Source organism: Ascaphus truei, chromosome 18, assembly GCF_040206685.1.
Source record: "Ascaphus truei isolate aAscTru1 chromosome 18, aAscTru1.hap1, whole genome shotgun sequence".
NCBI lineage: Eukaryota > Metazoa > Chordata > Amphibia > Anura > Ascaphidae > Ascaphus > Ascaphus truei.
This window is the reverse complement of record NC_134500.1, coordinates 23,449,591-23,477,475: the sequence shown is the minus strand read 5'-3', so window position 1 is coordinate 23,477,475 and position 27,885 is coordinate 23,449,591. Positions and strand designations below refer to the sequence as shown.

The 27,885-nt window shown below is 43.0% G+C and overlaps 1 protein-coding gene across 3 annotated transcripts in view; it reads left to right on the top strand.

Moving 5' to 3' along the window:
- MTMR10 (myotubularin related protein 10) overlaps nt 1-27,885 on the top strand; it is an 86,410-nt gene that overhangs the window by 41,148 nt on the left and 17,377 nt on the right. For 2 of the 3 annotated variants that reach the window (XM_075575862.1, XM_075575864.1), the window contains 8 exons: nt 5,262-5,404; nt 12,241-12,331; nt 13,951-14,110; nt 16,339-16,426; nt 19,194-19,282; nt 20,979-21,109; nt 26,475-26,544; nt 27,160-27,230. In XM_075575862.1, the coding sequence (XP_075431977.1) occupies nt 5,262-5,404; nt 12,241-12,331; nt 13,951-14,110; nt 16,339-16,426; nt 19,194-19,282; nt 20,979-21,109; nt 26,475-26,544; nt 27,160-27,230 (843 nt within the window). The remainder of the gene's footprint in view (nt 1-5,261; nt 5,405-12,240; nt 12,332-13,950; nt 14,111-16,338; nt 16,427-19,193; nt 19,283-20,978; nt 21,110-26,474; nt 26,545-27,159; nt 27,231-27,885) is intronic. The other variant, XM_075575863.1, reaches the window with a different exon arrangement.

Here is a 27,885-nt window from a genome sequence, read left to right as displayed (position 1 = left end):
ATGTTAAATATAACTTATAACTTGTGACCCACCAAAATGTGAAAATGATCGCTGTTTAGCAATCTGTGAATACAAGGTGAATATCAATAATAATATAAAAACCTTTAACCAAAAGAGAGAGTCTGTTTCTGTATAAAGTTGGATGGCTCAACGTCCCTTGGAACTAGTATACAAAAAGAAGAAAACACAGCGCACAACTCATAGTGAAATCAATATATTATAAACTAATTAAGTGAAAGTGGTAAAATATGCACGTACAAGAAATCAATATATTCAGGCAATACGTGAATTTTGGCACATGTTACCAGCACGAATCCGCATCTGGCCAGACTGCAAAGGTATGAAGAGTAGACCAACAGCTTGGGTGATGTAATGTAATCCCAGGTATCCTCTGTCTTGCTCAGTTACTAATCCTCTGATCTGCCAGCACCGTAGCTATTGCTGCTCCGAATCTCTCACAGACTCACTTCCTGGTGTGACGTCACTCGAGTCGCGTCATCGGGGCTGTACGGAGGCTCCAAGGCTCAAATCGGCATACAGAGGCAAACGATCGTGCGTGCCAAAGTCTCAAAATGTATAGCTTGTAGAAAAGTTCATATAGATGGAGGTATATGAATATACCCCTTGAATGACCGCAATTATCAATATCCTACGCGTTTCGTTAAAAACAACTTCGTCAGGGACAAGATTCATGTATTGCCTGAATATATTGATTTCTTGTTCGTGCATATTTTACCACTTTCACTTAATTAGTTTATAATATATTGATTTCACTATGAGTTGTGCGCTGTGTTTTCTTCTTTGTGTATACCGGCCTCAAACAAAAGAAACTACTGCAATATATAGATCTAGCCAGACTTAATGTTCACGCTGTTGGGGGACAGGGGCGGGCAGACCTGGGTGATGGGGTCGTTGCCCCCTGGGAAGGTCAGATTTTTAATAATTGGGCCGGTTGCAGTGAGGAAAGAAACAGCATCTGTGTGCAGCTCAATGCAGATTCTGGCCATTAGGTGGTGCTGCCGAGCTCACATAGCATCGCAGCTCCTCCTCTCCCAGGCCGGCTCCTCTGTGCGGTGTGCTCATAATGGTGAGTGTATATAACTGCAGTGCGACTGGGTGGGGGGCCCGCTGACAGACCAGAAGCATAGGAGAAAAGCAGTGAAGCTGCTCATCCCTCCCCCTCTGTGATAGGCTGAGCAGTCTGTCATTCAACCAGGGACAGCCAGTAAGGTTGCACATTCCTTCCCCTGCTCCCATAGGAGGAAGCAGCAGGGCAGGGATGGGGCTCCACACTACAGCTCCGGCTGTTTCCTCCCCCTACTATGGACTATTTAAAGCTGTCATTCTATCTCAGCCTTTCCCCCTGATGAAGTCATGCTATTCTTGATGACATTTCTCAGCCCAAAATAATTTTTTTACACGCACATTTATATTTATATATATATTTACACTTACTATATTTCATATTATTTACATGTGCACCTTGGTAGTTCTAATTAGAATCTACCTCTAAATTACCATATTTGGCACTGTTTTCATCCCTTTTTAATTATATATATTATAGATTCATAAAGTAGGGATGCAACTAAACAGAAAATTGTGTCCAGAACGCTGTGAGGTCATCAGTGACATCAGAATGGGAGGGTGTGGCTAAGTTGCAGCTGCTGCCATTTTCCTTGAGTAGTCATCCCTCATTGGTCAAAATATTGTCTGCCGGCCAACAGAGCTGGTCAGGGTCTGAGGTCCACATAACCGCCTGTCTTAATTGGGCTGCTTGATTATTGTATTAGGCTATATTGGAAACGCAATGTGTGTAAACTTAACTATACCTAATAAAAACGTTTGGGAAAAAAAAAATATTGTCTGCCTTTGGATAGCTAGGCAGCTGACCACAGCATTGTGAGGTCACGTGAGCTCATCGGGACATCATAATACACTGGGGAGCTATAAATGCTGAAGCCTGGAGGAGTTATCATTCAATCCTCAGCAGGGAGCAAAGGAGAAGGAGAGTTTCCTTGTAACAGCATCAATAACATCCTCCTGACCAATGGAGACACAGAGAGATGTGAGTGCAGTTTATTCTAACAAGAGAATGAGAGAAGAGAACTAGAGAAGCAGTTGCAAACTAATTGAGCAGGCTGAACTGATTGCTCATGGAGTTTTAAAAGTCAGGAAGTGACTACGCACAGAGAAGGGGGACAGAGAAGAGTTCTCCCCAGCTGTGGATGCTGGCACAGTCCCCTAGGCTTGCTGGATTGTGGTCACTGAGCCTGCTGGGACTGCATGGGTTGTTAATCCTAGGAAGAGGAAGGAAGGATGCGAGACCGTGCTGAAGCAGGGATGTCCTATCCTTAACATTGGAGTTCCCGTGGGGCTGAGCTCCCCTAGGAAGGAAGAACGCAAGACCGTGCTGAAGCGGGGACATCTGCTCCAAACCCTGGAATTGGTCGTGGAACCTGCTGGGACTGCCTGTGTTGTTAATCCCAGGAAGAGGAAGGAAGGATGCAGGAATGTCCTGTCCTTAACATTGGACTTACAGAGCAGAGATTTTCTGAGCTCTCGTTGGTCTGTGCTCCCCTAGGAAGGAAGGAAGGATGCAAGACCGTGCTGAAGCGGGGAAGTCTGCTCCAAACCCTGGAATAACAGATAAGAGAACACTATATTGCTGTGTGCAGAGACTGAATATGTTTGGCTACAACAGTACCTGTTTTGGAGTGGTAACCAGCTTAGCTGTCCATTCAGTTAGTAAGGGCTGAAGCTGCATGTGTAGTTAGTCTCCTAAGAGGAGTAGGAGTTTATTTTATGATTTTGTTTTGACTTAAAGGGATGGTGGGCCTGTTAGTATATTATTTATCCTTGTAAATAAACGCCATATAAAGAAATACTACGTTTCGTGCCTTAATCTGGGACATTGTATTGTATGTCTTTATTTATATAGCGCCATTAATGTACATAGCGCTTCACAGTAGTAATACATGTGGTAATCAAATAAATAATATAAAAGATCATGGGAATAAGTGCTTCAGACATAAAAGTAACATTAAGGAAGAGGAGTCCCTGCTCCGAGGAGCTTACAGTCTAATTGGTAGGTAGGGAGAACGTACAGAGGCAGTAGGAGGGAGTTCTGGTAAGTGCGTCTGCAGGGGCCAAACTTTATGTATCATGTGTTCAGAATATCCACAGTGCTATTCATATGCTTCTTTAAGCAAGTGTGTCTTAAGGTGGGTCTTAAAGGTGGATAGAGAGGGTGCTAGTCGAGTACTGAGGGGAAGGGCATTCCAGAGGTGTGGGGCAGTCAGTGAAAAAGGTTTAAGGAGGGAGAGGGCTTTAGATACAAAGGGGGTAGAAAGAAGACATCCTTGAGAAGAACGCAAGAGTCTGGATGGTGCATAACGAGAAATTAGGGCTGAGATGTAAGGAGGGGCAGAAGAGTGTAAGGCTTTAAAAGTGAGGAGAAGAATGGAGTGTGAGATGCGGGGTTTGATCGGAAGCCAGGAGAGGGATTTCATGAGGGGAGATGCTGAGACAGATCTAGGAAAGAGTAGAGTGATTCTGGCAGCAGCGTTTAGGATAGATTGTAGGGGAAACAGGTGAGAGGCATAAGATCCTACCTACACTGTAATGGAGACATCACTGTAGCCAGGAGAGCTGATTTCGGAGGTACACGGTGCGTGGATTCCACATCTGGTTGACAGGGCCGCCAACAGGGGGGGGGGGGGGGGGGTCTGCCGGGGTTGGCGTCCCGGGCTCTGTGAGTCAGGGGGCCCTGCCGCCCGGGCCCATTATATAAAAAAAAATAGCGTTGATTCCCCATGCGCAGAGCCGAGGTACCGGCGCGCATGCACAGGGCAAGCAGGGTGTCTGGCCTGCTGCCTGTGGGCCCAATCTCCCCCCCCCCCCCCCCCCCGCTCTCAACGTGGGGCGGAGGGGAAGCGCTGTTACGAGCCCGCGCGTGCCAATTGAGCTTCCTCTGCGCGTGCCAACCCAGCTTCCCCCAGGTGCGCCTCCTGCCCCGGGCAGCAGCCGCGGGATTAGCCCGCCAGTCTCGCCCACCTACCGTGTGCTTCCAGAGCCCACCTCCTGCCCCGTGCAGCCACCGCGGGGATATCGGGGCAGGGGGGGAAAGTCTGGTAGGCAAGGAAGCAGGAAGCAGCACCCACCCGGTCAAGGGCAGTCACTCACCCAGGCAGTCACCCAGCCATCCAACTCACCCACCCAGTCACCCACCCAGTCACTCACCCACCCAGTCACTCACCCACCCAGTCACTCACCCATTGTTCAAAATATAAAAATAAACAGGTTGCATTGTAATGTTTTTTTCCGTATTACAATAAGAAAATCGTTAAGTAAAAGTTGCGCGCTAAAACATATTTTTTCGTGGTACTGTAGGTGCGCTATGGATTCGGGGGGGGGGGGGCTGCTCCTTTCATTTGTCCTGGGCCCCATGATTTCTGTTAAAGGCCCTGCAAGCAGATGGCACAGGAAGCCTTGTTTATACAGGCCATCAAATACGCCACCGGCATACTCGTGAGTGTACTTAAAGTGAGTATCCTTAGGACACTCACTTTAAGTACACTTGCGAGTAAGGACATATCGCCCAATAGGCAAACGGCAGCTCGCGCATGCGCCTGTCAACGTGTCCTGAACAGCAATACTGTCTCCCTACCTGTACCGAAGCTGTGCGCAAGCGGGGAGATTATAGAGCCTGTTACAAATGCGTTATTTACATCAGTTATGCACGTATATGACGATTGCAGTACAGTACATGCATTGATAAGTGTGAAAAAGCTAGTGCTTCACTTTAAGTACATTTTTGCGTTACATACATGCTCTGGACCCATTGCGTACGTTAATGCTCGGTATGCCTGTATAACAAATTACCTTAATAAGGAGCCTTCCTCTAGCACCCTACCTTATAGCGCACCATATTAAAGTTATTTTGGTCTTTGTCTGTATGTAGATAGTTTAACTAGTTGATAAGATTGAAGTATTGGTTTCATTCATAGCATAGTTAATATTCATGTGTGTTGTGTGTAAAATCCTAATTTTCCCTGCAGTCGAGCTTCTTCTTTATGGACTCATAATTAATCGTTTAAATAGTAGGAAGGAACGTGTTTTGTTTCTTGTAGAATAGATGCTTTGCTTCTGCATAATAATTCATGTGTTATTGTGTTGACTTCATTTTCAAGTATATAAGCTCTACTGTAGTTACTTTTTTTTAATTTTATTTTTGAAGTTTGGTTCTTTTATTTTCTTTTTAGTAAATGACACCAAGAGAAAGCAGAAGATACTCTCATCTAACCAAAAACTGAAATTCAACCCCACCGAGTTAATTATTTATTGCAAAGACTTCCGCATCTTGCGCTTTCGTTTCGATGAAGCCGGCCCAGAGAGCGCAAAAAAGGTAATGTTTAAAAAATAAATAAAAGTAAGTTTCTCTGCTGTCTGTTTTTACTGCTCCCTGAAACTTGTGTGCCTACTTTCCATCCTGCTCGAGTTAAACACATGGCAGTGTTTTATACAATTAGAGAGCTCAATGGGACATCCATTCTCCGCTAAACTAAGTGATTAGGGGTCCGTTTAGGGGTTTTAGCGTAAGGGGTTAAGGTTTAACTTTTTGGGATAAGGGGTCCGATTACGGGGTTAGGGATTTTACAGTAAAAATTAGTGTTTGCGTACGGGTTAAGGTGAGGGGTTTTAGGGTAAGGAGTTAAGGTTGGTAGCGTTGAAGTGCTTTTTAGGGTAAAGGGTAAGGTTTAGGGGGCCTATCTTCTCAGCGAAACGGCCGGCGGCTAGATGGCGGCGGCGAGTTGTCCCAGACAGATTACAGAGCACCCTTCTAAAAGCAGCAATTCATGTTTAATAATTCTTAATCTAAAGACTTTGCTGACCGAAGGACAAGCGCAAATGGGTTAATATCCTATGAACCAGTGATTTAGAAGTAATCTACTCGGAGGCTTCTATATTCTGGGTATATTTCAAGTCAAATTGATGCTATATCCTTAGGTGGGTAAATGGCAAGTTGTTCAATAATGACGACATAATCCGAACGCAGCCATGTAACGGATTACTCTCGACCACCAAAGTGTTCTGAAGACGTCGCCGTTACTGATGGACTCGTTCGTATTTCTCAATGCAAAATGATTGGCAGCAAAATGATTGGCAGCTAAATCTAAATGGAGTCACAGGGTGTAGAAGTACACACTTCTTCCATGCTGACTTATGCTGACATCATTTCTTAGTTGTCTTGCAAATTGTAAAGGTTATTTCACAATTAAAATTCTGGTCACTGTGCTTATTTGAAAACGTGGCTCATATTCCATCATCGACTGTAAATGGCTATTGACTATGGATCATGGCTATCGCTCGTCAGTGAATACTTCCAAATACAGATGTAACCAGCGTCATTGTTCTCTTGTGATGCAGTGTGTGTTTGGGCATACTGCACTGTAGCGACTTAAGGCAGAAGCCATACTAGGGGCACACGTGGCGTCAACGTGTGCGCCTGCCGCAGAGGCAATTTGTAGCCTGTGATGGGGAGGCGTGGCCGTGATGTCACGAAGCTGGTTCGCCCTCATTGGCTGAACCGCACACGTGACCCGGCTGTCGCCCAACAAAATCAAATATTTTGACACGCAAAAAAAAACGTCCACACGGGCTCTGTGGTTGTCCTCATTGAAGTATGGCCATTTGTTTGCAGCGCACGCGCCATCGTTCTCACCATAGCCGCGGCCTAAGTCTTCAAGGAAACCCTTTGATACTCGAAGACATGCCTGGGTGTGTTGAGGTATCTGGGGGAACAATGAAGCCTGCTACATATGTAACTACTTGTAAAGATATTTCCCATCCAGTATATTAGGTAAAGGTGTCTCTGCTCATCTCTGAAGTCTCAGTTGTGTGTAATGTGTTTAATTAGGTTGAGGAGGCTCATGGTTCGCATTCCTGGTCTCCTAGACTTTAATGAACTACTACGCTAATAAGTTACAATTTCAATGGGATGTTCTTGTCCAGAATCCAAATATGTTAGTTATTTGTGCCACGGAAACAGCTTAAACACAGCTGCCTTCTCCATACACTTAACTGAAATACTGGCCTCTTCTCTGTTGCCATGAATTCACAGAATAAAACGTTCCCTCCTGTATAAGTAGCGAGACTAGATTTGTGCACATTCGTCACTATCATTATAAACCTTTCATACCTGGATTTGATCAGATGATGAATGCAGCTGGATAGCGGAGTTAAGTGTACCTCCTGCAGCTTCCTCCTCCTTTGTTTGTAGAGGCTTCTCTGCTGCTCACGACCTCCATTCCAACTTATGCCTGAGTTCTGTAACTTTACTGATGTGAAATGGAAGCAGATCGCTCATCCTGAAAACAACTGACCAGGATACGGCGTGTATCAGGGTTGCCACCTTCTGATAAACAATAACCCGGAGACTTTTTTTTTTTGTCTCTCTCACAGGTTTTTATTTATATATTTAATTATTACCATCTCCGGTGACGGCATCTCCCCCCTGCATGGTCTAGTCAATATGGCTCTGCATTGTCAAATGGTGTCGCGTTGCCATGACAACTGGACGTGATGTCTTGGCACCATGAAGTCACGTTGCTATGACAGGATGCCCTGCGGCACCGCGTTGTCATGGCAACGTGCCGTTGTCATGGCAATGTGTTGCCATTTGACGTCGCAGAGCCATCTTGACGAGAGAATGCAAGGGGAGATTCTGCCGCCGCAAAATTTATTTACCTGCCTAAGTTTCCAGTCTCCCCAAGTCCCTCTGGAGAGAAATTACATCCTGCTCTGATTCCTCTACCTTACACAATTTAGTGTCATCAGCAAAGATGGTGACTTTGCTCTCACTGCCAGCCTCAAGGTCCTTAATAAACAAGTTAAAAAGCAGAGGTCCGAGCACCGATCCCTGAGGTACTCAACTCACAACTTTAGGCCAACCTGAAAAAGTTCCATTTATGACAACCCTCTGTCTGTCCTTCAACCAGTTTTCAATCCAGGTGCAATTTTATTTACTAAGTCCAATTTGCTTTATTTTGAACACCAACCTCTTGTGTGGAACTGTATCAGAAACTTTTGCAAAATCAAAGTAGACCACATCAACTGCATTAACCTGATCTCAATTAATACTTGCCTCCTCAAAGAAACAAATAAGGTTCGGTTGGCATGATCTATCCTTCATAAATCCATGTTGACGATTACTAATGGCCTTTTTTTCTCTTTACCAAATCAGACTATTTAAATGCCTTCGGGAAGAGCGTGGGACCTCTGTAACCACTTGCCCCCCGCAGATAATCACGCACCCTCCAGTTTACGCACCTCTTGAGTTAAAGGATCATACCCAAGAATGTTGTAAGAATTTAGTAACTTTAGTGAGTCATTTCTTAGGCCGAGGCCAAGCTAGGGGCGCGCGCGACGGAGCAGAGGCGATATGTGGCCTGGGGATCTGGAGGAGGGGACGCGATGGGGAGCCGTGCCCGTAACATCACGTGAACGGTTCGCCCTCATTGACTGAACCACGTACGTGACCCGACCGGCGCGCGGCAAAGACATGATTTTGTCTGCTCGGGAATCGCGCGCCTGTTCGCGCGCTCTGTGGTCTTCATCATAGAGGCACAGCCTTTTGTTTGCGCCGTCACGCTATGCATGAACGCTGCCTTAGAAACTTTCGTGCCCCGCTAAGGAGGTCCCACAGAAACGGTCTAGGTTGGACATTTGGTCGATACCATTTTGCTGTGACTAAATCTCCGCCGCCGTTTAGCCACCACTCACCTCACCGCAGAGATTTCTCTCCGCCGACTGTCTTGCCGCCAAGGTAAGCCTCTAACCTTAGCATATAAACCCCTAATCCTAACGCTACCCCTACCCTAAAAACCTTAACCTCTTACCCAAAGCGTTTACCCTAAAATCCCTACCCGAAAAACCTAATCCCTTACCCTATATCCCATATCCTTATACCCCTACCCTAACCGGTAAAACTCCTTAAATTAACTCACCTTATTGGCGAAACGGCCGGCGGCAGAGCGGCTGCGGCGAAGGGGGTTCCGGCGACCAAACGCCGTCACAGCAATGTCTTTGGGTGAAGACGCATTGATTTTGTTTTTGTTTGTTTATGGGAAGTGTATACTGTAATTAGGAGGGCAAAAGAAAGGTCATTTGTAAAAGGATTTTCAAATAATCCAGAGACTGGGAATTCGCAGGGGAAACCCCACAGGTTTTTTTTCCTCGTCAAGTTTCTCAACGTGAAATCATTCAGTAGTTTTCTGTTTTTGGGGAGTTGTTAATTTAGTCGAAACAAGAGTTTTCAAGGTATTAAACATTGCCACCATTTGCTTATTTCTTTGATTGGTTGCACCATTTGCTTATAACTGGCTAACCCTTTCAGTGCTGGGGCTTACATAGACCTTTTGCCATCCCAGCCATATGCTAATTTGTGTAGTGCGCAAATAGCTACAGCCCCACACTCTGATGTCCAGACCACCCTCGCATATGTCGGATGCCGGAATCCAGTAAATTCGGGACTTAGCACGGCAATCCCGAATTTACAGCCATTGACTTGAATATATTTATTTATATTTATTTATAAAATGTTTTACCAGGAAGTAGTACATTGAGAGTTATTTCTCGTTTTCAAGTATGTCCTGAATGGCAGTTAATGCAAGATGGTGGTCCACTACAACGCATCAGTGTTTTGGGGATCTCCCCCAGGGATCTCCCCCCAGAGATCTCCCCCCAGAGATCTCCCCCCAGAGATCTCCCCCCAGAGATCTCCCCCCAGAGATCTCCCCCCTGAGATCTCCCCCCTGAGATCTCCTCCCTGAGATCTCCCTTACATCAGCAAAACAATTATGACATTCACTGGTCAGCATGCCCGCCTTTGTGGCATCCAGTGACCTTAAGGGCATTAAAGGGGTTACCGCCAGTTCGCGATCGTTGCCGTGTTCATTTCCAAGTAACATACAAGGTCCTAATTTCAGCTTAAGCAAAAATAGAACAGAGTCCCAGATAGCAGTGCTTCCAAATCTCAAGTAGAATAAATGGCACAATATTAAGCCAAATAAGTGTGTTTGTCCTTGCAGACAATAAAGTTGGCACCTGTGAGAGATTGTGTCACACTATATGAAAGTAGCTCATACATTGAGTAGTGCAATAAGTATCAATCCTCTGTGACAGAATCAGCTCCCACTGATTCAACTGTCTAAATGGATACACTCCCTAGAGCCTAGTACACTGCCTGTGTACAAATGTGACAATGTAACAACTCCCGATTACGGCGCTATTCAGGATGCACGGCGTGCCTCGCGTAGAAGTATCAAGCAGGATTCCATGGGTTGTAAAAACGGAGCACAGCCAGCTGGAAAAAACGAATAAAGGTGGGGGGGGGCTGAGATTCAAAAATTGGTTAAAACACTCTTTGACAAAGCGCCGTTGCGCGAAACGCGTTAGTGGTGGTTTTTCCTGCAACAGACAACTTCTTCAATAAATCATTTGTAACCAATTTTTGAATCTCAGCCCCCACCTTTGTTCGTTTTTTCCTGCTTGCTGTGCTCTGTTTTTACAACCTATGGAATCCTAATTCCAGCGTAATAAATACAGTGAGATTTGTCATTGTCAGAATTTCAGCCACAAAAAACACAATATGAACGCTAAAATAACGTGTGTTTTATATCGCTGAGGGCTTTCAGTTTACTGCAATTTCACGTTGGTTTTCCAATTTAAGACAGAGCACCTGTAACTATGATTTAAAGGGGCGTGAAAAACGTTACAACTGCCAGCTTGAGTGAAATGGAAAATATTCGGTGTCCTAGCTTCACATGAGTTACTCCGTGTTTAGTAAAATATGTGTGTGCATCTTCTGGAAACTCTGCAGAACATGATTTCCTCTGGCAAAGGAATGAAGCAAAGAAATGAAGCTCCCATACTCGTTCTAACCTGCCATGTGAGCGCGGAGCTCGGGAAAGGGTGAACAGAATAATTCATCGGCACTTCCTGAGACATAACAGCAGGATTGTGCTGCTCTGAATCAATACAAACTGTCTGGCGCTGAGAAATACAGCCTTCTCAGAAATGATCGGGTCATTCACTTTTGTGAACCAGACATCGTACAAGAGATCTGTCGATCGATACAGCCGTCTGTAATTATTCCTAGCATTAAAATGCAACGTCTAAATGTTGACTTAATCAGTACAGCGTACTAATAATTTGCTCTGATACCATAACCTTTATCTGTCACATGATTTTTTTTTTTGTCGGGTGTATTATTGTTGTGATGTCTAGCAGGAGTAATGACCCAGAAAGGCCAACTCTATCCCCGCCCCCCTCCCTCCCCCTTTTTTTTAAAGCTGGTCTCCTACAGTAGTACTGTATTTGTCTTTATTGGTCCTGCATCATAGACTCCACATGTCCCAAAAATGTTTTATTTTCCCTCTTCTAAAACGGCCACAAGGCAGGTTCTTCTGCTTCTGAACCAGTTGGTAATGGTGACCTCAGATTATTAATTTATTAATTGACTTTCTTTCTGTTGTCGGCCCATTTTAAATTGACCTAAATGCTGGTATATTCAGTGATGAATATATTCTGAACTATGGGGTAAGACCACTGTGGTCCTATCCTGGGAATAACTTAGGGCGGAAAAAAATCGAACGTGCAGATTGCTGCTTTTCAAGCTACATTGAATCCCATTGAATCTACCGTTTGGGGGAAAGCGTTTAATCCATTCCATACAGATTTCAATGAAAAATATCTGTCCAGGGTGAAAAGGCATACAGTTACAAAGACAAAGTGGCACATCCGTACAGCACATGACCACAACAGCACCTTAGTACAGTTGAAAGATGTAATAGCTATATCACCAAAAGATGAAGTCCCAACATTTCCCGGGCGTCATTACCACGGAGATTTGTGGTGCTGAAAATCAGACCTCCCACCAAAGGTTATAGAAAAGTGGCACCAACAGCGGGGAACAACGTAAGGCTGCGCTTATTGTGCCTTGCGACGGGACGTCGCTCCAAATCAAATACATTGACTCCGTCGTAAGCGCGACGGAGTGACGTCGCGGCCCAAAAATTTGAAGCTGGGTCTATTTGATTTTTTTTTTTAGAGACAGTCGTGGAAAATGTAATTGTAACTTTCGTGGGTGGAGACGGTCATCGGTCGCGTCGCCAGCACTGTAAGCGCGGCCTAAGAAGGAGAGATGTGAAATTCTTTCCGTGTCCTTTCTTGTCTTTATAGGTATGCCTGGCCCTCGCTCACTATTCCCAGCCCACAGAACTCCAGCTCCTCTTCGCCTTTGAATATGTTGCTAAATCCTATCGTACTCCAGGTAAATTACATGTTTAGTTGTGTGTGGTTTCCCCCTCCTCTCCCCCACCCCTTCCTTTTGAAATCTCTTAAAGGGTTTCATTTAATTTTTGCTAAAGGGAAAAGGAATTTGAGAGCAAACAAAAGTGCGATATCAAGAGGAAATCGAGTACCAACGCACATTTAAGCATACAGAAAAAAATATGTAATAACGCAAAGCTATACACATCAAGATTTCCGGCTCCATGGTGTTGTGTTAATACATATTTTTGCTCCTTGCTAAGGCCGCGCTTAGTAACGGCGACGCGACGTTGCCCGAAAACAAATGCATTGCCGCCGCCACCACGTGCGCTTATAGTAAGCGCGACGGCGACAATGCGACGGAGCAACGTCGCGAAAACTGGTAGCCGGCAAAATTTGATTTTTCAAGGGCTGTCGCCTCGTGACGGCACTTGAACCAATAAAATGGCCGGATGCCCGCTCCGCCGCCCGGCGAAATATAACTTTCGTTGGTGGCGACGTCACCCGTCGTGTCGCCATCGACGGCACTATACACGCGGCCTTATGTGGTCTGGTACTTTATTTCATCCCGTATTTCAGGATATACAGCTTTCTCGAGCACGTATTGTTTTTATACATAGAGCTCCACCCCGTTGTAACGGATCGCGTTACAACGCGAATCCGCTTATAACGCGATGCAAGCGTGGCTCCCAATTTTCATATTTATGAATACTTTACAACACGATTATTGGTATCTTAAATACTTTATTGTACAATGCATACAATTGTACATTATTTCTAACGCGATCCGCTTATAACGCAATGTGATTCTTTGGACCCCAAGCACAGCGTTATAAGGGGGTTGAGCTGTATGATGCCCACAGGATGATGAGGACTTCTTCATTCAGATGCTTTCAACCATTCTGCATGTGCAGCTACCGATTCACTAACAAATGCGAAGTAGTTATTGTTTGTGCTCATGCAGCAAAACCAAAAGGTTGAAACAGCTGTCTGTGAGCAGGTTTACTGACGATTATGCACTTCTTTAACCCAGGGGGTGCTAAAAATGTGTCATGTGACCGGCATAAGCTTACAGGGGTCCATGTTAAAATTAGCAAGAAGCAAAAGGTGACACACTGCTCATTACCCAGAATCCCTGACTGCAGCGGAAGCACTGTATGCGAAGCGATCATGGCGAAAAGCAGGGTTGCAGACCTGTCTGAGACATGTGAATGTGCTCACACGTGGTATTTTTATTTGCTGCATATCCAGTAAATCTGAGCTGCTAATTAATGAGTCCTTTTTGTTATTTTGCCAGAAAGTTTTCCAACAATGTGTTGCAGATCGCAGTCATGACTCCACTTTACAATCACTTAAAAATAAGAAAAGACTGCGTTTAATACCTGCTAATGTACTTGTCTGTAATATCTAATTATAGTCCCTGTTTTACGTGACACTTTCATTGAGGTGTTTATGGTTCTTTAAAGCTGCAGACTAATTAAAATAATAATAATAATAATAAAGCTTTTTCATCCTGTCCACCACTCCCATGAGTGTCTTCACGTGATGGTAAAATGCATGTTGTTACATAGGACCTGTGAAAAAACTGTTCTGGGTGGTTACATACTTGCTTCTCTGTAGCAGACAAAATCAATGGGATTGATCCTGGAGGAGGGCTTGACATTGGGCCAAAGACTCCTTTGTTCGAAACGTACTCTGACTGGGATCGTGAGATCAAACGGACCGGCGCCTCAGAATGGAGAGTGTGCTCGGTAAATGAGGGATACATGATTTCAACATGGTAAGTATCTATCTTAGATAAATGGTTTTAACGGTGAGTCTTCACAGTGCGTCACAGCCATCTAAAGAATCAATTACACAATGCATGACGTATGAGTAAAATAGTCCTCCGTTGTATTTCACCAATGCACTTCTTGTAAGCTTTCGCAGACTGCATTATCCAGCTGAGCATATGCAAAGGATTCTGGGTATGGACGGGCAAAAAGATGAAGGGGCTGATTGAATGTAGTTCGACGTGGCCGTTCGGGTCATTACTAGCCGACAATGCTTATTGACAAAGTGACTGCTTCAGACTATTTATTGAATCAGCCCCAAGGGTCATCTTTACCGTCCAGATCCTAGATGTTTCAATTGATTTTGTGATTTCGGATGCGGACTACCCATCACAGATGTCGAATCACTATTGACTTAATCACTCTTTATGCCGTACATGTTTTTAGGCTGCTTATAACTTTTGCTGCAAAAATGGAGTAGGCTGATCCCGTATTTGGCCGTGTCGGCTTCTTTTTGCAAAATTAGTAGATAATTGGAGAGAATTTGAGAATGTGAGGTGCTAAAATTCCTCTCTTTTTTTATAAATCAATTGCATGTATTTATGTAATGCACATTTAATTTCGCCATTGAGTTGTTGTGATGTTTTCTAGCATGATCTTGTTCCAATCCACCCCTTAATGTGCACGCAAAGCCAAGTTTCCAAGATCTTGATTAGTTCTGATGAGTGTTAATCAGCAAAAGGGAAGTCATTAGTGGCAGAGCATGTGGGAGCTGCTGAAAATAGCCTCCCTTAAGTTGAACATTTGCTTCCTGATTCTAGCACACCTTATTGACTCTCAATTAGTGGGAATTTGCAGAGCAGAAGTTGGGCATCACAATGCAGATTACTGCTAAGCTATTTAGGGGTTCTATTAAAGTTCACATCTAAATACCATATGGTGAGAATCAGGCAGTCGTTCACTGGTATTCATCGTGGATATGAAAATATAACGTGTGTGTTTAGTTGGCAAAGGTTTATTTATTAGATTGATTTTTGTGATCTCTAGACCTGGCAGGTTACAGAATGGCAGTGTAAATATACGGTGTGTGTATATAGGATACTGCGGCCACTTCTCAATTCACCATACTGTAATCCTCTGAGCTGCCCTCTTGCGAGCTAATTCCTCTCTGCCAAGTTCTACAATCTACATCTGCACAAAGAAAACCTTTTCGGGCTTCCAAATAAAAAAGGGAATAAGACCTGTGAAATGCAATAACTATCTGCACATTAGTCTTACTTTAGCTACGTATTGGTCACTTTCAGCACAATCCCTCCTAAATCTTTTATCTTGGATAGGTACAGAGGAAACCATCCCATCGGAAGATAATCACCCTACAGTAACGTGTTTAGCGTATATACACTTCACTTTGGGTCCCTGATAAAGCATGCATGCGCGTAACTTGTTAGGGCAGTGCGCTACTGGTGGCATTTTCCCTCTACAGATGTAGCAACACTTACTGTTTGAAGCACCGGGGCAAGCTGTGAGATCGCAACCACAACTACCCCGGTTCCAGAGCATTATAGCTGTGGAGGGGGGGGGTCTGATCCGGAGGCTACGACCCCCCTCGGCGTAAACGCGGCAGCAGCACCATCTCCAGAGCTGCGGCTTTAAGCCATTTCAGCCGGGATCTCTGGAGCCGGTAAGTCTTGCTACATCTGTACTTCTAACCTATTTATTGCATTAAAAAGGACCATTAATGTACATAGCGCTTCACAGCAGTAATACACATGACAATCATATAAATAACAAATACAAATAACAGATCATGGGAATAAGTGCTTCAGACATAAAAGTAACATTTCGGAAGAGGAGTCCCTGTTCCGAAGAGCTTACAATCTAATTCTTTATGCAGCGACAGTAATGTAATGTGTGTGCAGATAATCTTGCCCATTGCATTTGTTTTGAAGAAGATACAGGTGTTAGTTATTGGGATAACTTTAGATCTTGCCTATAGATTTTATTCCAATGGTGAACACAGCACCTGAGGAAGGGGGCTCCCCCCGAAATGTTATGCATTCAAATTGATACCTGGAAAAAACAAACAGTCGTCCTTGTTTGGGGCTTGAATGAACGTGCATCAAACTGAGACTATTTGGCTTCCTATGATAGAGAGGGAATAAAGGCAGGAAATTCAGATACAAATTCCAGCACACTTCCATTAACGATTATGTAAGCGATTTGTCTCTTGTTACAGCCTCCCGGAATATTTTGTCGTCCCTTCCTCATTGGCGGATCTGGATTTAAAGCAGTACTCCCATTCCTTCTTTGGAAGACGTATGCCAGTGAGTATACACGGTCGGGCCTAACAATTGTTGGGTTGCGGGTGAACCCCATTCGCTGCTAGGGCAATGCAGTGCTGCCCCCTCCTGGAGTGAAGTGGTGTCCAGATCATTAGTGGGCAGATATCACACAAGATTAACTTTGCGGTCCTGGGAAAGGTGTAGGCTTCAGGAGTACTTTAACTTTAATATCTACTCTCAAGGATGCTTGGCGGATAAATGTTTAATGTTTATTTTGTAAATATATTCTGGATTGGAATATAGCGCATCACTGCACAGTAGCTATATTTTGTATGTAAATGTATGTAAATGTGATCAATAGTTTACAAAAGGCGTTTACAAGCCTTTTGAGCATGGTGGCCTTAAATGACATTGACACTGTATGTGTTTGGTTACCATGGTAAAAGTTTCCCTTAAAATTAAATAGTGCATTCCCCTTTGAAAAGGAACATTCTGCAATACAGAGCAATATTAAGTATGACCACCTGCTGCCAGCTGGATGTCCTCTATTTGGAGAAAGAAGACCTGCAAAACATTGGGGCTTTTAAGAAATAGAGCCCCTAACCCTCATTGTCCTCCTGTAATGCACACTCCCCACGGGTCAGGAAGGACCGTCCCCTAGCAATTACTGTGGGTTAGGGCAGCGGGTTCTGGTCAAGGACATCTGGTCGCGACCAAATGACCGCCGGCGTTTATTCGCTACTTTCCACCCTGCTGGGTTATCTCTCCGCCGGCTGCTTCACCGCCAAGGTAAGCTCCTAACCTTACCCATCACCTTACCCTAAAAACCCCTAATACTCACGCAACCTCTTACCCTAAATTCCTACCCTAAAAACCTAACCCCTTATCCTAATCCCCTACCCTAAAATCCCTATCCTTAACCTCTGAAACCTAACTGCTAAAACACCATCAACTAACTTACCGTGGCGATGTGGTCGGTGGCTGAGTGTCCAGCGGCTGTGGCGAAGGGTATGTCGGCGACTTTTTCGCAGTGAGACGGACGATTGTGAGTGGTTTCCCACTCCAGGCCTCGGAGCCCGCAACAGGACAGGTTTTTAACTATATCCCTGCTTCAGCACAAGTGGTTCAGTCAAAATGATGGAGCCACTGATTGAACCAGCTGTGCTGAAGCAGGGATATCCTGAAAAACCTGACCTGTTGGTGGCCATTGAGGACTGGAGTTGGCCGCCCCGGCTCTTTACTCATCATTTCATCTATTAAGTACTGCAGCATTGGTCCATTCAAAAGTTTTTAGGCGTTCCAGCTCCTTATTTTAACAATCACACAAAACCTTATCAAATGATGGATGTTTTTTTTATGAATCGGGTTTAGATGCGAATTGAGTAGAATTTTTTTTTTCAACAATTTTATTTAACGTTTGGAGGGGGGGGGGGAGTGGAAATGATAGATATATATTATAATTTAATTTAATGTCATTTTTTTTCTTTGCTGGGGTTCCTGCATAGTTTCCCAACATTTTTGTTATTGAAAAATATGAAATATAACGGTGAAACTAAATGAAAAATTATAGAAAATGCTGTTGCATGTCTGGGTGGTTTTACTTCAGTCACACTAGTTTGCTGAGCTGAATTGAGCTACGCTAAGTGTAGTGCTTTTAGGACATTAATGGTGTTCTGGAACCTGTAAGGTTTTTCCCTGTTCTGAGGAAGCCATCACTCCTAAGTGTAATGCTGCTACATTGTTGCTTTCCCTTGTGGCGTCCCAGCCTGTTGCCTTGGCAACCCCCCTCTGCTCATATCCGAGTTGGTTTGTCTATGCTTCCCCTGCTAGTTGGTATACCCCATGACTTGTTCCTGCTTGCACAGGAAAGCATGCTTTCTTTTCCAGCCAGCAGCCATAGTGAATAGACATATCTTTCTAGCCATAATGAGTACCGGCAGTCCTCGTTTTACAACGCTTCGCTTTACAACGAATGGCTTATCCAACGCTATTCAATGCATACCTATATTCATTTTTACAACGCCAAAATGGCTTATCCAACGCTCTTACGACGCTTTGCAACGTTGTGTATGTGTGTATATATATACACATTCACATAAACAACGTTGCAAAGCGTCGTAAGAGCATATATATATATATATATATATATATATATATATATATATATATATATAAAATATACTATATAATATTATATTATACAATATAATATATTATTTATTATGTTATATTGTATATATATAATACAGTATATACACTATATAATTTATGTGTGTGCTGCGCATCTTATTGCCTGCATAAAATATTTGGTGTATTTTAGTGTTAAAAATGCCTCCAGGAACTGAACTTTTCATTTAAACAGTGTTCCTATGGAAAAATGTGTTTTGCTTTACAACGTTTCGCTTTACAACGCCATTTTGAGTAACGCATTGTGTCGGATAACCGAGGACTGCCTGTAGACGTATCTTTCCAGCCATAATGAGTAGACGTATCGTTCACTGTCCCTCCAGAAAACATATTTTTTTTTACCTTTTCCCCACAAATATTGTCTGCATGTTGTTTTATACCTTCTGTATACCCCTCCAATAAAGTTACAGAAAATAGAAGGACTCTGTGCATTTAAAGGAGACGAGTTTAACTACCTGATCCTACTCACTTGCCACAGTGAGCCTGGGCCAGAATGAATGGGTTGTCCCGGCTCTTGATAAATATCCATACAAATGTCATAAATCTCTCTCCAGAGAAGACGGCTGTGCTTTCTTAGAGGCTTTGAACTCTTCCTGTCTCACATTTTCTTTATTTGACACAGCTGTGGTGCTGGAACCATCCCAACGGGAGCAGCCTGGTGAGAATGGCCAGCATCAAAGACCTTTTACAGCAAAGAAAAATAGACCAAAGGTAATATAGAGTAGGAGTATCTACTGATATGGGACGGCTCAGGGAATTGGGACTCTTGCAATAATCTTAGTGCAGGTGCAATAGTCAGAGGTTTCGCATCTCATCCATGTATCCAGTAATAATTCACTGCATTGGGGATACTGCATGTTAAACTGGTTTGGGTAATAGGACATATATATATACGCACACACCATACATTTTAAGTTATGGTGAGTGAAAAAGGCGACAGAAAATCTCCACCGTTGGCATATAGCCAATAAAGAATATCACTTAGACATGTGAATGTGCTCACAAGTGATATTCTTTATTGGCTATATATATATGTGTGGGTATATAAATGTGTGTATATGAAAATGTATTCACACACGTTAATATTACAGGAGCTTGCTATTCTCTTATATACACAAGGTATGCAATGTTGCAAAGCAGCAATTTTATTCTGTGAAGGTAAAAATAAAAAAGTGGTAAGTTCCCAGCACTCGGATGAAAAAATGCAAATAATGGGGATAAGCCAAATAGTTTAATACGATGGAAAGAGAATATATATAATATCAAAAATGGAACCACAATGAAAATAAATGTGCTATATGCTAAGAATAATGTACTAATGTGTAAAGAACCGCTGAGGTCTAAATTCTGTGAAGGGTTGCATTGTCCTTGCTGCTCAGAAGTATGCGGGGAATTCTGCATGTTTAGCATTAGACTTGTACATTGTGTCACTGAGTATCTACAGTACAGTATAACATGCTTCTCATTCACTATCTTGGAATTGTTTTGTCTTTAAAAAGAAAAAAAAAATCACGTTATATGGATATTCCGTCTTTCTTTGTTTTAAATTCCAACCCAAAACCGTAACAGAAGATTTTATTCACAATTCCTATTAGTTGCGTGTGGAAAAGCAGAAGCCATTTAACCCTTTCAACTTATTAGTCATTAAAAAAAAATCAAGAAGTTTTACAAGATATTCTCTCCAGTGCTGCAGCATCGAATGGAAAGGAGAGAATCACTGTGTATAAGAAAGTATGGAAGCGCTGTTAAAAGGCCAATGTGTATTTAGTTCCTCTCTCTCTCCTTTATTGAAACGTAAATCAAAAGTAAATCCCCCAGCGGGTTATGCAAAAAAATCCGGAGAAGCAGAATAAATAACATTCCACTGATGACAACAGATGTGATTGAGCATTCAGAATAATCTCTGGTACACACAGCAATCCTGAAACACACGATATCCTGGCTTCCATATTCCAACACACAAACACATCTCACACATCCCAGGTGGGTAAAGATGCATTGTCCTGACCCTCTGACCAGCACATAGCTCATACTGTATACCTACAGTAGTTATGTATATATACCAGATCCACTGCAACTACAGCCAAGGGATGACCTCTTCCCCTCCCTCGCCCCCTGTTTTCACATGCTGTGTGATGAGGACAGAGTGGGAAATGGTTAAAGAAAACACTTGATTGACAAACACTTCCTCGGTCAGAGGTGAACTTCGTTAAGAAGTGCCATTTGTAATTAATTGCTAGAGAAACAAAAGTATCCAAGCATTTGCTTTCCGCGTGGTTAGATTAGTTTAAGGGTGCCAATTAGCTCGTTCTTCCAATCATAACGGTTGGTCTGAGCACATGTGAATCTGCTGAGGGTTGTTGTGCGATGTGCAGTTTCCTCCTAACTCATCCCATATCTCTATTAGGGTTTGCAACGGGATAATCCGGAGCCACCCTCTGAGGAGTGATGTTTACAAATCCAATCTGGACCAAAGTCTGCCGGGTATCGAGGAGATACAGATGGCCTTCAGCAAACTCAAGCAGCTGTGTGTAAATGGTGGGTAAAGAGTTATAATAGTGGCTCATCCAGTGGCGGATTTCTCATTAGGCCCGGGCCTAGGGCAGAAAAAATTTACACAGAGGCTGCGCGCTCGGGCCTATCGGGCTTGATGGGAAGTTCCTTACCTGTTGCCGACTCCCTGCTGCCTCCGCCTTCTTTCAGCAGCGTCAAATGGCGCTGCGGTAACGCGGCGCCATTTGACGTCGCGCTGGTAACCTCCGACGCTGCGATTTCAAAGATGGGTGGCGGCAGCACGGAGGAGGCGCTACCAGGTAAGTGCCTAGGGGTGGCGGATCTGGGAATCCGCTACTGGGCTTATCTATAATAGTTTTTTGTTTTTTTTGTATAGCGTTGACCGTGTACACAGCGCTGTATATAGAATTTATGCTGCCCAGTGAAGTTTACAGCCTGTTTTAGGTGCCACAGGCACGGGGAGATGAAGTGACTTGCCCAAAGTCACAAGGAAATGACACCGGGATTTGGACAAGACTCCCTTACTTCAAACTCGGTGCCATTGTTACTGTATCATAGTCTGTCTTTACGCACCAAGCCGCTCCTACAGCCCAATCTATAAGGGCTTGCTGTTTCTCAGTCAACATTGGACCTTTTATATTTTGCAACACTGGTAATGTGAATGTTTATGTAGCAAAATCTGCATTATAGCAGAATCCTGTTTGCTTGTTTTTGCATTACTTGAATGAAGTACCCCCCAGAGAGAACCAGTGCTGGTCTAACTAATGGGAGCCCCTCCGTCCAAGAGAGAGAGAGAGCTTCTATTGCACAGCACTTTTGGGTTATAAATCAAGGAGGGGATTATAATGGAAGTGTTGTGCTGACACGTGGCATCACGTCATTGATTGCCTGTCAGTGGTCAATCAATAACATTTAAATCATAAAATATTTTATTACCACTACCATTAGTTCACTTTCACTGTAAGTGGGACTTCCAGCTCTCAGCGGACCTCCGCTGCAAAACAGAGCGGAATATTTATTCAGAGCAAGGCAGAAGTGGGGTTTGTTGTATTCGCGTTGTTCTGATATGACTGTGAAACAGTCACATGGTGAGCTTTTGTGTCTGATAAGATCTCATTGGGTCATTTAGCTACATGTGGCTTATTCAGCCATTGTAAGCGCCACAGAAAGGTTTTTTTTTCCAGCATTTATTTGTTTCGTTGCACAGTAATGTGCCGAGTAGCTGGAATCCGCCCCAGGGCGATCGGATCATTTTCTACAACATCGGATACGACTCAGCATTCTGCTGGAGTTTCCAATAACACTAACTGGTTGGCCGTGATAATAGTGGCAGTGTTTTATTCTTGTATAACCGCACTTAACCTAGTATTATGAAAAATACATTATGGGGCAATGCTATACAATCCGTATGTGGCCACAGAATCCATTGCCACAAAAAGCTTAGTCTATTATTCTATGGTGCATGAAATACAGGGATGTGTTTCACTCATAAATTAAAGCAGCAATCTGCACTATTCATTTTTTTTTTTTAAATCTTATCTGAACTGAGCTGTTTTGTGGTCTCCTGACATCTGGGGATTCCCCGGATTCCACTGGACTGGTCCCGTGCAGAATATCTGCCCCCCAGATATAAAATGGCCACGACTCTCTCTGACGGCCAATAGAACGTTTCCGATGACATTGCCATGTTTGTAGGTTTTTGTCTCTCACTGGAACAAGATACCACAAATATTTCAGGAACCGAGAGGTACACCGACCATCAGGGGAACGGGACACAGAAATTGGTGGGATTGCGGCCATATTTAAGATATGGTTAATAGCTTTTTGAATTTAACCCAACCCAAAAAAAAATATTTTAAGAAGCACAGCTAATGCTACATCATAACCATACGTGCTGCTTTCACAAGGCTCTTGTGGTTTCATTAGGACACTGTTGCAGGGTACATGCAACTACACACGCGGGTTTCTTGACAAGGTTTATTTAGCCTTAAAAGTTATACAGCACACAAAAACAAAAATAGCTTTTCATCAGCAAACAAAAAGAAAACTGGCTTTTTCTTCAGCAGACAAATCAAAACAGTTTCTCTTTAGCAGACAGTGTAAAAATCAGGCAGCTACCCTTTCTATGCAGGAGACAGACCGTTCATAATTCATGTACTTTTATAACAGACCTTGTTTCAGTAATCTCTTCAGTAGCTTACTCCTCTCTCCTCAACAGCCAGCCCCCATGTGTCTACAGCCTGGGGTTTTAACACACCTTGATTAGGCAGCTGGGATCCAACTAATTGTCCTGAGGTTCCCAGCTGAAGTTAACCTAGTCACTGCTGCACTGTAGACTAGACATAGGTTTTCCAGGCATATAGCTGGTGGCTTTTATTTACCCTGTCACAGACACCTTAAATGTAGCGATCCCAAAGTTAAAGCCACAATACCCTTTTCTTAACTTTTTGCAGGATTGGGACCGGGGCATTCTCCAGAGGCAGAGCCCTGCTATTTCCAGCTCCGGCAACTCCCCGTTTCCCGAGACACTTACCAATGAAGTTACCAGTTCCTGGTTGTTACAGGGGATTTAAATGCGGAAAGGGACAATTAGCTGTGGCCTTTCAGCCGCTGAGGGACAGTTGGCCGCGGCCGTTTAGCCCCTGAGGTAGGGGTTGGGGTTTATGGTTTTTAGGGTTGGGGTTAATGCAAGGATTAGGGTTAGTGGTTAAGGTTGAGATCACCTGCGGCCAAATGTCCTGGCGGTGAAACGGCGCTAATTGTTGTAGATGCATTTAAATGGCCATCCAATAAGAAGTCACAGCCAATGAAGTGGCAGCCATTTTGTTTCTTCTGAAGGGAGATTTAATCCTGGTAACTTCAATGGATGGTATGTATCGGGAGCCAGGTATTACCCAGAGCTGCGGGATCACTCCGTTCCCATCCTGTTAAAAAGACAAACAAATAATTGGGGGGGGGGGGGGGTGATTGGTGCTTTAAAATGTTGTAGTGATTTCAAGGTTTCACTGCTCGGGGCTGTTTTTTTAAAAGGCTTTTGTTGCAACATTTTCAAGGCCCTGTAAATTCTTATTTTAAAATCCTCGCAAAAGAAAAAACTGAGCATCAATGTTCCTCTGAAATGAAATACTGGACGATTTAACAATTAAGAATGTGAAAAGTAAAGGCCGTTTGTAACAGGAAAAAGCGAGTAATACTCGCACTCAGCCAGTCTCCTCCCGAGATCACAGTATTTACAAATAAACATATTTCAGGTAATGTTATCTTGCAATGACTGCGTCACCGTATTTAATGGTTTCTGCAAAGTCCTACATTACTGAAGCATAATCAAGATGGCCAAAGCATGAACGAAAATATAAATATCTATTTGACATTGTCCAGACAGAAATCTGAGGCCTGCTTATGGTGGTTCTTAAAATGTTTACGTATGATAGGGCTTTTAGTATTATTTCATTACATGTAGTAACAGATGGGACAGGATTGAGTTAGCACTGCACATAGTTCTGATAATATGCAGCATCCAGATACAAAGGAAGAGGAAATTCATATTTACAAAAACTTACCCATTATTCCTTCACGCTCTATTGTCCTCTTACTTGAAAACACATGGTCATGTTGATCTTATCATTTCTCTGTGTGGAAATTAGCCCAGTTTATTTGGCGTTTTATTTATTTTTTAACGGCAAATTGACACTTGGGTTCTGTAAAGGGTTTGAGTTGTTGGGAAAGTGGTGTTTATGTAAAAGTATAATCATTTACTGATACTTGTGTATTAATGTAGTATCTGTAGTGCCTACAGTATATTAAAGTCTTCACACAGAGAGCAAAGCCCCTGTCTTTGTTGATGACACTCGAGGTAGTATAATCGGAGCAGGATGTAATTTCTCTACAGAAGGACTTGGATAATCTGAGAATTTGGGCAGGTAAATGGCAGATGAGGTTGCATACAGATACATTTTAAGGTAAAGCATTTGGGAAGCAAGAATAAACCGGCTATTTTCAAATTAAATGGGACAAATTTAGGCCAGTCTTTGATGGGGAAGGATTTAGAGTGCTTGCAGACAGCAGACTTGGCAATAAAGCTCAATGTCAGGCAGTAGCTGTAAAGGCAAATAAGATCTTATCTCGCATAAAACGAGGTATTGATGGAAAGGAAGAAAGCATAATTTTGCCACTATATAAATCCTTGATAAGACCACATCTTGAATAGCGAGTACAGTTTTGGGCACCACTCCGTTAAAAATACATTACGGAACTATAAAAAGTACAAATTAATAAAGTTAATGGAAGGTCTAATTTATGAGAAGAGACTAGCTAAATTAGATGTGTTTACATTAGAAAGAAGTTTAAGAGGGGATATAACTACAGTATATACAAATGATATTCTGGTTCAATACAAGGAGCTTTCAAAAGAACTGTTTGTCCCAAGGACAGTACAAACGACACATGGTCTTGAGATTAAGATGATTTCACCAGTAACAAAGGAAAGGGATCTTTACTGTAAGAGCAGTTACAATGTGGAATTCATTACCCATGGAGTCTGTGATTTCAGATACAATGTATATTTAAGAATAGGTTAGAAATCTTTTTAGAAAGGCAGGGTATACAGGGATATGCCAAATAAGTAAACCTAGGAAGAAAGTTGATCCAGGGACAAATCGGATTACTATTACTGGAGTTGGGAAGGAATTTCTTTTTCAATTTATGAGACATTGTTTGATGTTTCACTGGGGTGTTTTTTTTTTGTTTGCCTTCCTCTTCAGATCAATATACTGTAAATACAAAAATAAAATGAGAATGTAATCGATGAACATGTCTTTTTTTTGTTTTCAATTCATCTATTGTGTAACTGTTACAAACCTTATCCATGTTTAACGGGGTTTATAATCTGATTTGAATACCAGAGGGAGGTAGTGACTTGCCCAAGCTCACATGTAGCATGCGTTGAGTCATTTGACAATGTCGCCCAGTTCAATGGCAGATAAAATACATTGTTGCCCTGGTGTAATGTTTGATACCATAGATACGGAGTCCAAATGGAGCTGGCATATATGTCTAAACGTTGCTTAACCTCTTCACATGCCCCCAAGCAATGAATGGATTAACCACAAGACACAGTGCCAAATTCCTTGTTGGCTTCCGACCCAGGGCAGGTTAACTTGAGAAATTAGATGGACACACATCAGGATAAGCATCAACATACAGAAATCAAATGGGATTTCATACCCGTCTACCCATACATAACAGGTGTGTATGCCCACAGTTATTTACCGGGTAAAAATAAGACCGTTGATAAAAGTGCCTAGAGGTAGCACGACTCCATCCGTGAGGGACAGCGTTCCCTTTTGAATGGTCATTTGTGTCTCTTGATGTGTGTGTTTTGCTCTTTTAGAATCATTTGATGAAACAGAAGAAAAGTGGTTTTCGTCCCTTGAAAGCACGCGGTGGCTGGAGTTTGTCAGGTATACACTATACATTGTATATTCAATTTGTTTTGTTTGTCGGTGTTATGGCCTTCTGTATAGTCCAAAATGACTATTCGGGATGTTTTCGGAGGAAAATCCCCACTTTACTCAATGAGTCTTTTCGGCTGGAAACGAACCGAATGTTTGCATCAGACTATATAGAAATACCCCCATAGTCGTGAAACTTCAAAAAACTTCAAAAAAAAACTATAAAATCATATTTATAAAGTAAAGCACGGTGTAGAGAATTAGATCTCACTGGAAGAGGATTATTAAGAAAGCCGTGCTAGAATACTATTCTGCTCCACATACTGTATCGCAGACCTCTTCACCACCTCTGCAAAACGACATGATTATTATGTCATCGAAATAAGTGTTTATCCGTCACCGTCCTACAGAAAGTCAGAGGTCCAACATTTTAATCCAATCTTAACACACCATGACACCAATTGGGGTCATTTATCAAAGTTTACTAGTTACAAAACTGGTGCAGAAATACTGCCCCATTTTTATCAAAGAAGGAAACGCCATTGGTTTCCCTGTGAATGATTTACCCTTCATCAATGTTGTGCCGTTTTGAATCTAACCTTGTTCCGGTTCCTCCCCACACAGAGCGTTTCTGAAGCAAGCCGCTGAACTCGTGTACGTGCTGGATTTCCGGAGACGTTCTGTTGTTCTACAGGGTAATTAGATAAGATAACACAATACTGTACCGCAGTTATTTCCCAATCCCAGCTGTATCTGCAGCATTATGGTGCAGTAGCTCTCAGACACTTTATTAACTTGCGTATCAGCTGTTCACTTAACATTTTATATAGGCTAAACTCGAACCATTCCCCACTGGATGGGTTAAAGGTGAAATCAATGATGGTCTATATATCCATCTCTCTAAGGATGTCTGCAACTCATTATGATGTCACCAGTATGAAGTTACGTGCCAGACATATAGCCTACCAGGTACAAATTGACGCACAGACAAACACTCTGAAATATCTAGCTCTCTCTCATTTAGATATATATATATATAAGGATGTCTGTAACAAACAGAATGCATCCTCAAGGAGAGGAGGAGACAGAGAGGGACAGTAGGAGGGAAGGAGACACAGACGGACAGATGAGAGGAGGGACAGACGAGAGGAGGGATTGTAGTGTGCACAGAGGGGAGGAGAGAGTGCAAAGAGGAGCAGGGTATGATGGAGAGACCATGGTGGGGTAGAATGGACAAGGGACAGCAACGCGTTACAGGGATGGGTGAAAAACAAGAGTAATGGTTCATTAATAACCTCTAAGATCTGCTACATGGGCGTGAGTTACGCCGGGTACAGCTCCTAGAAAATA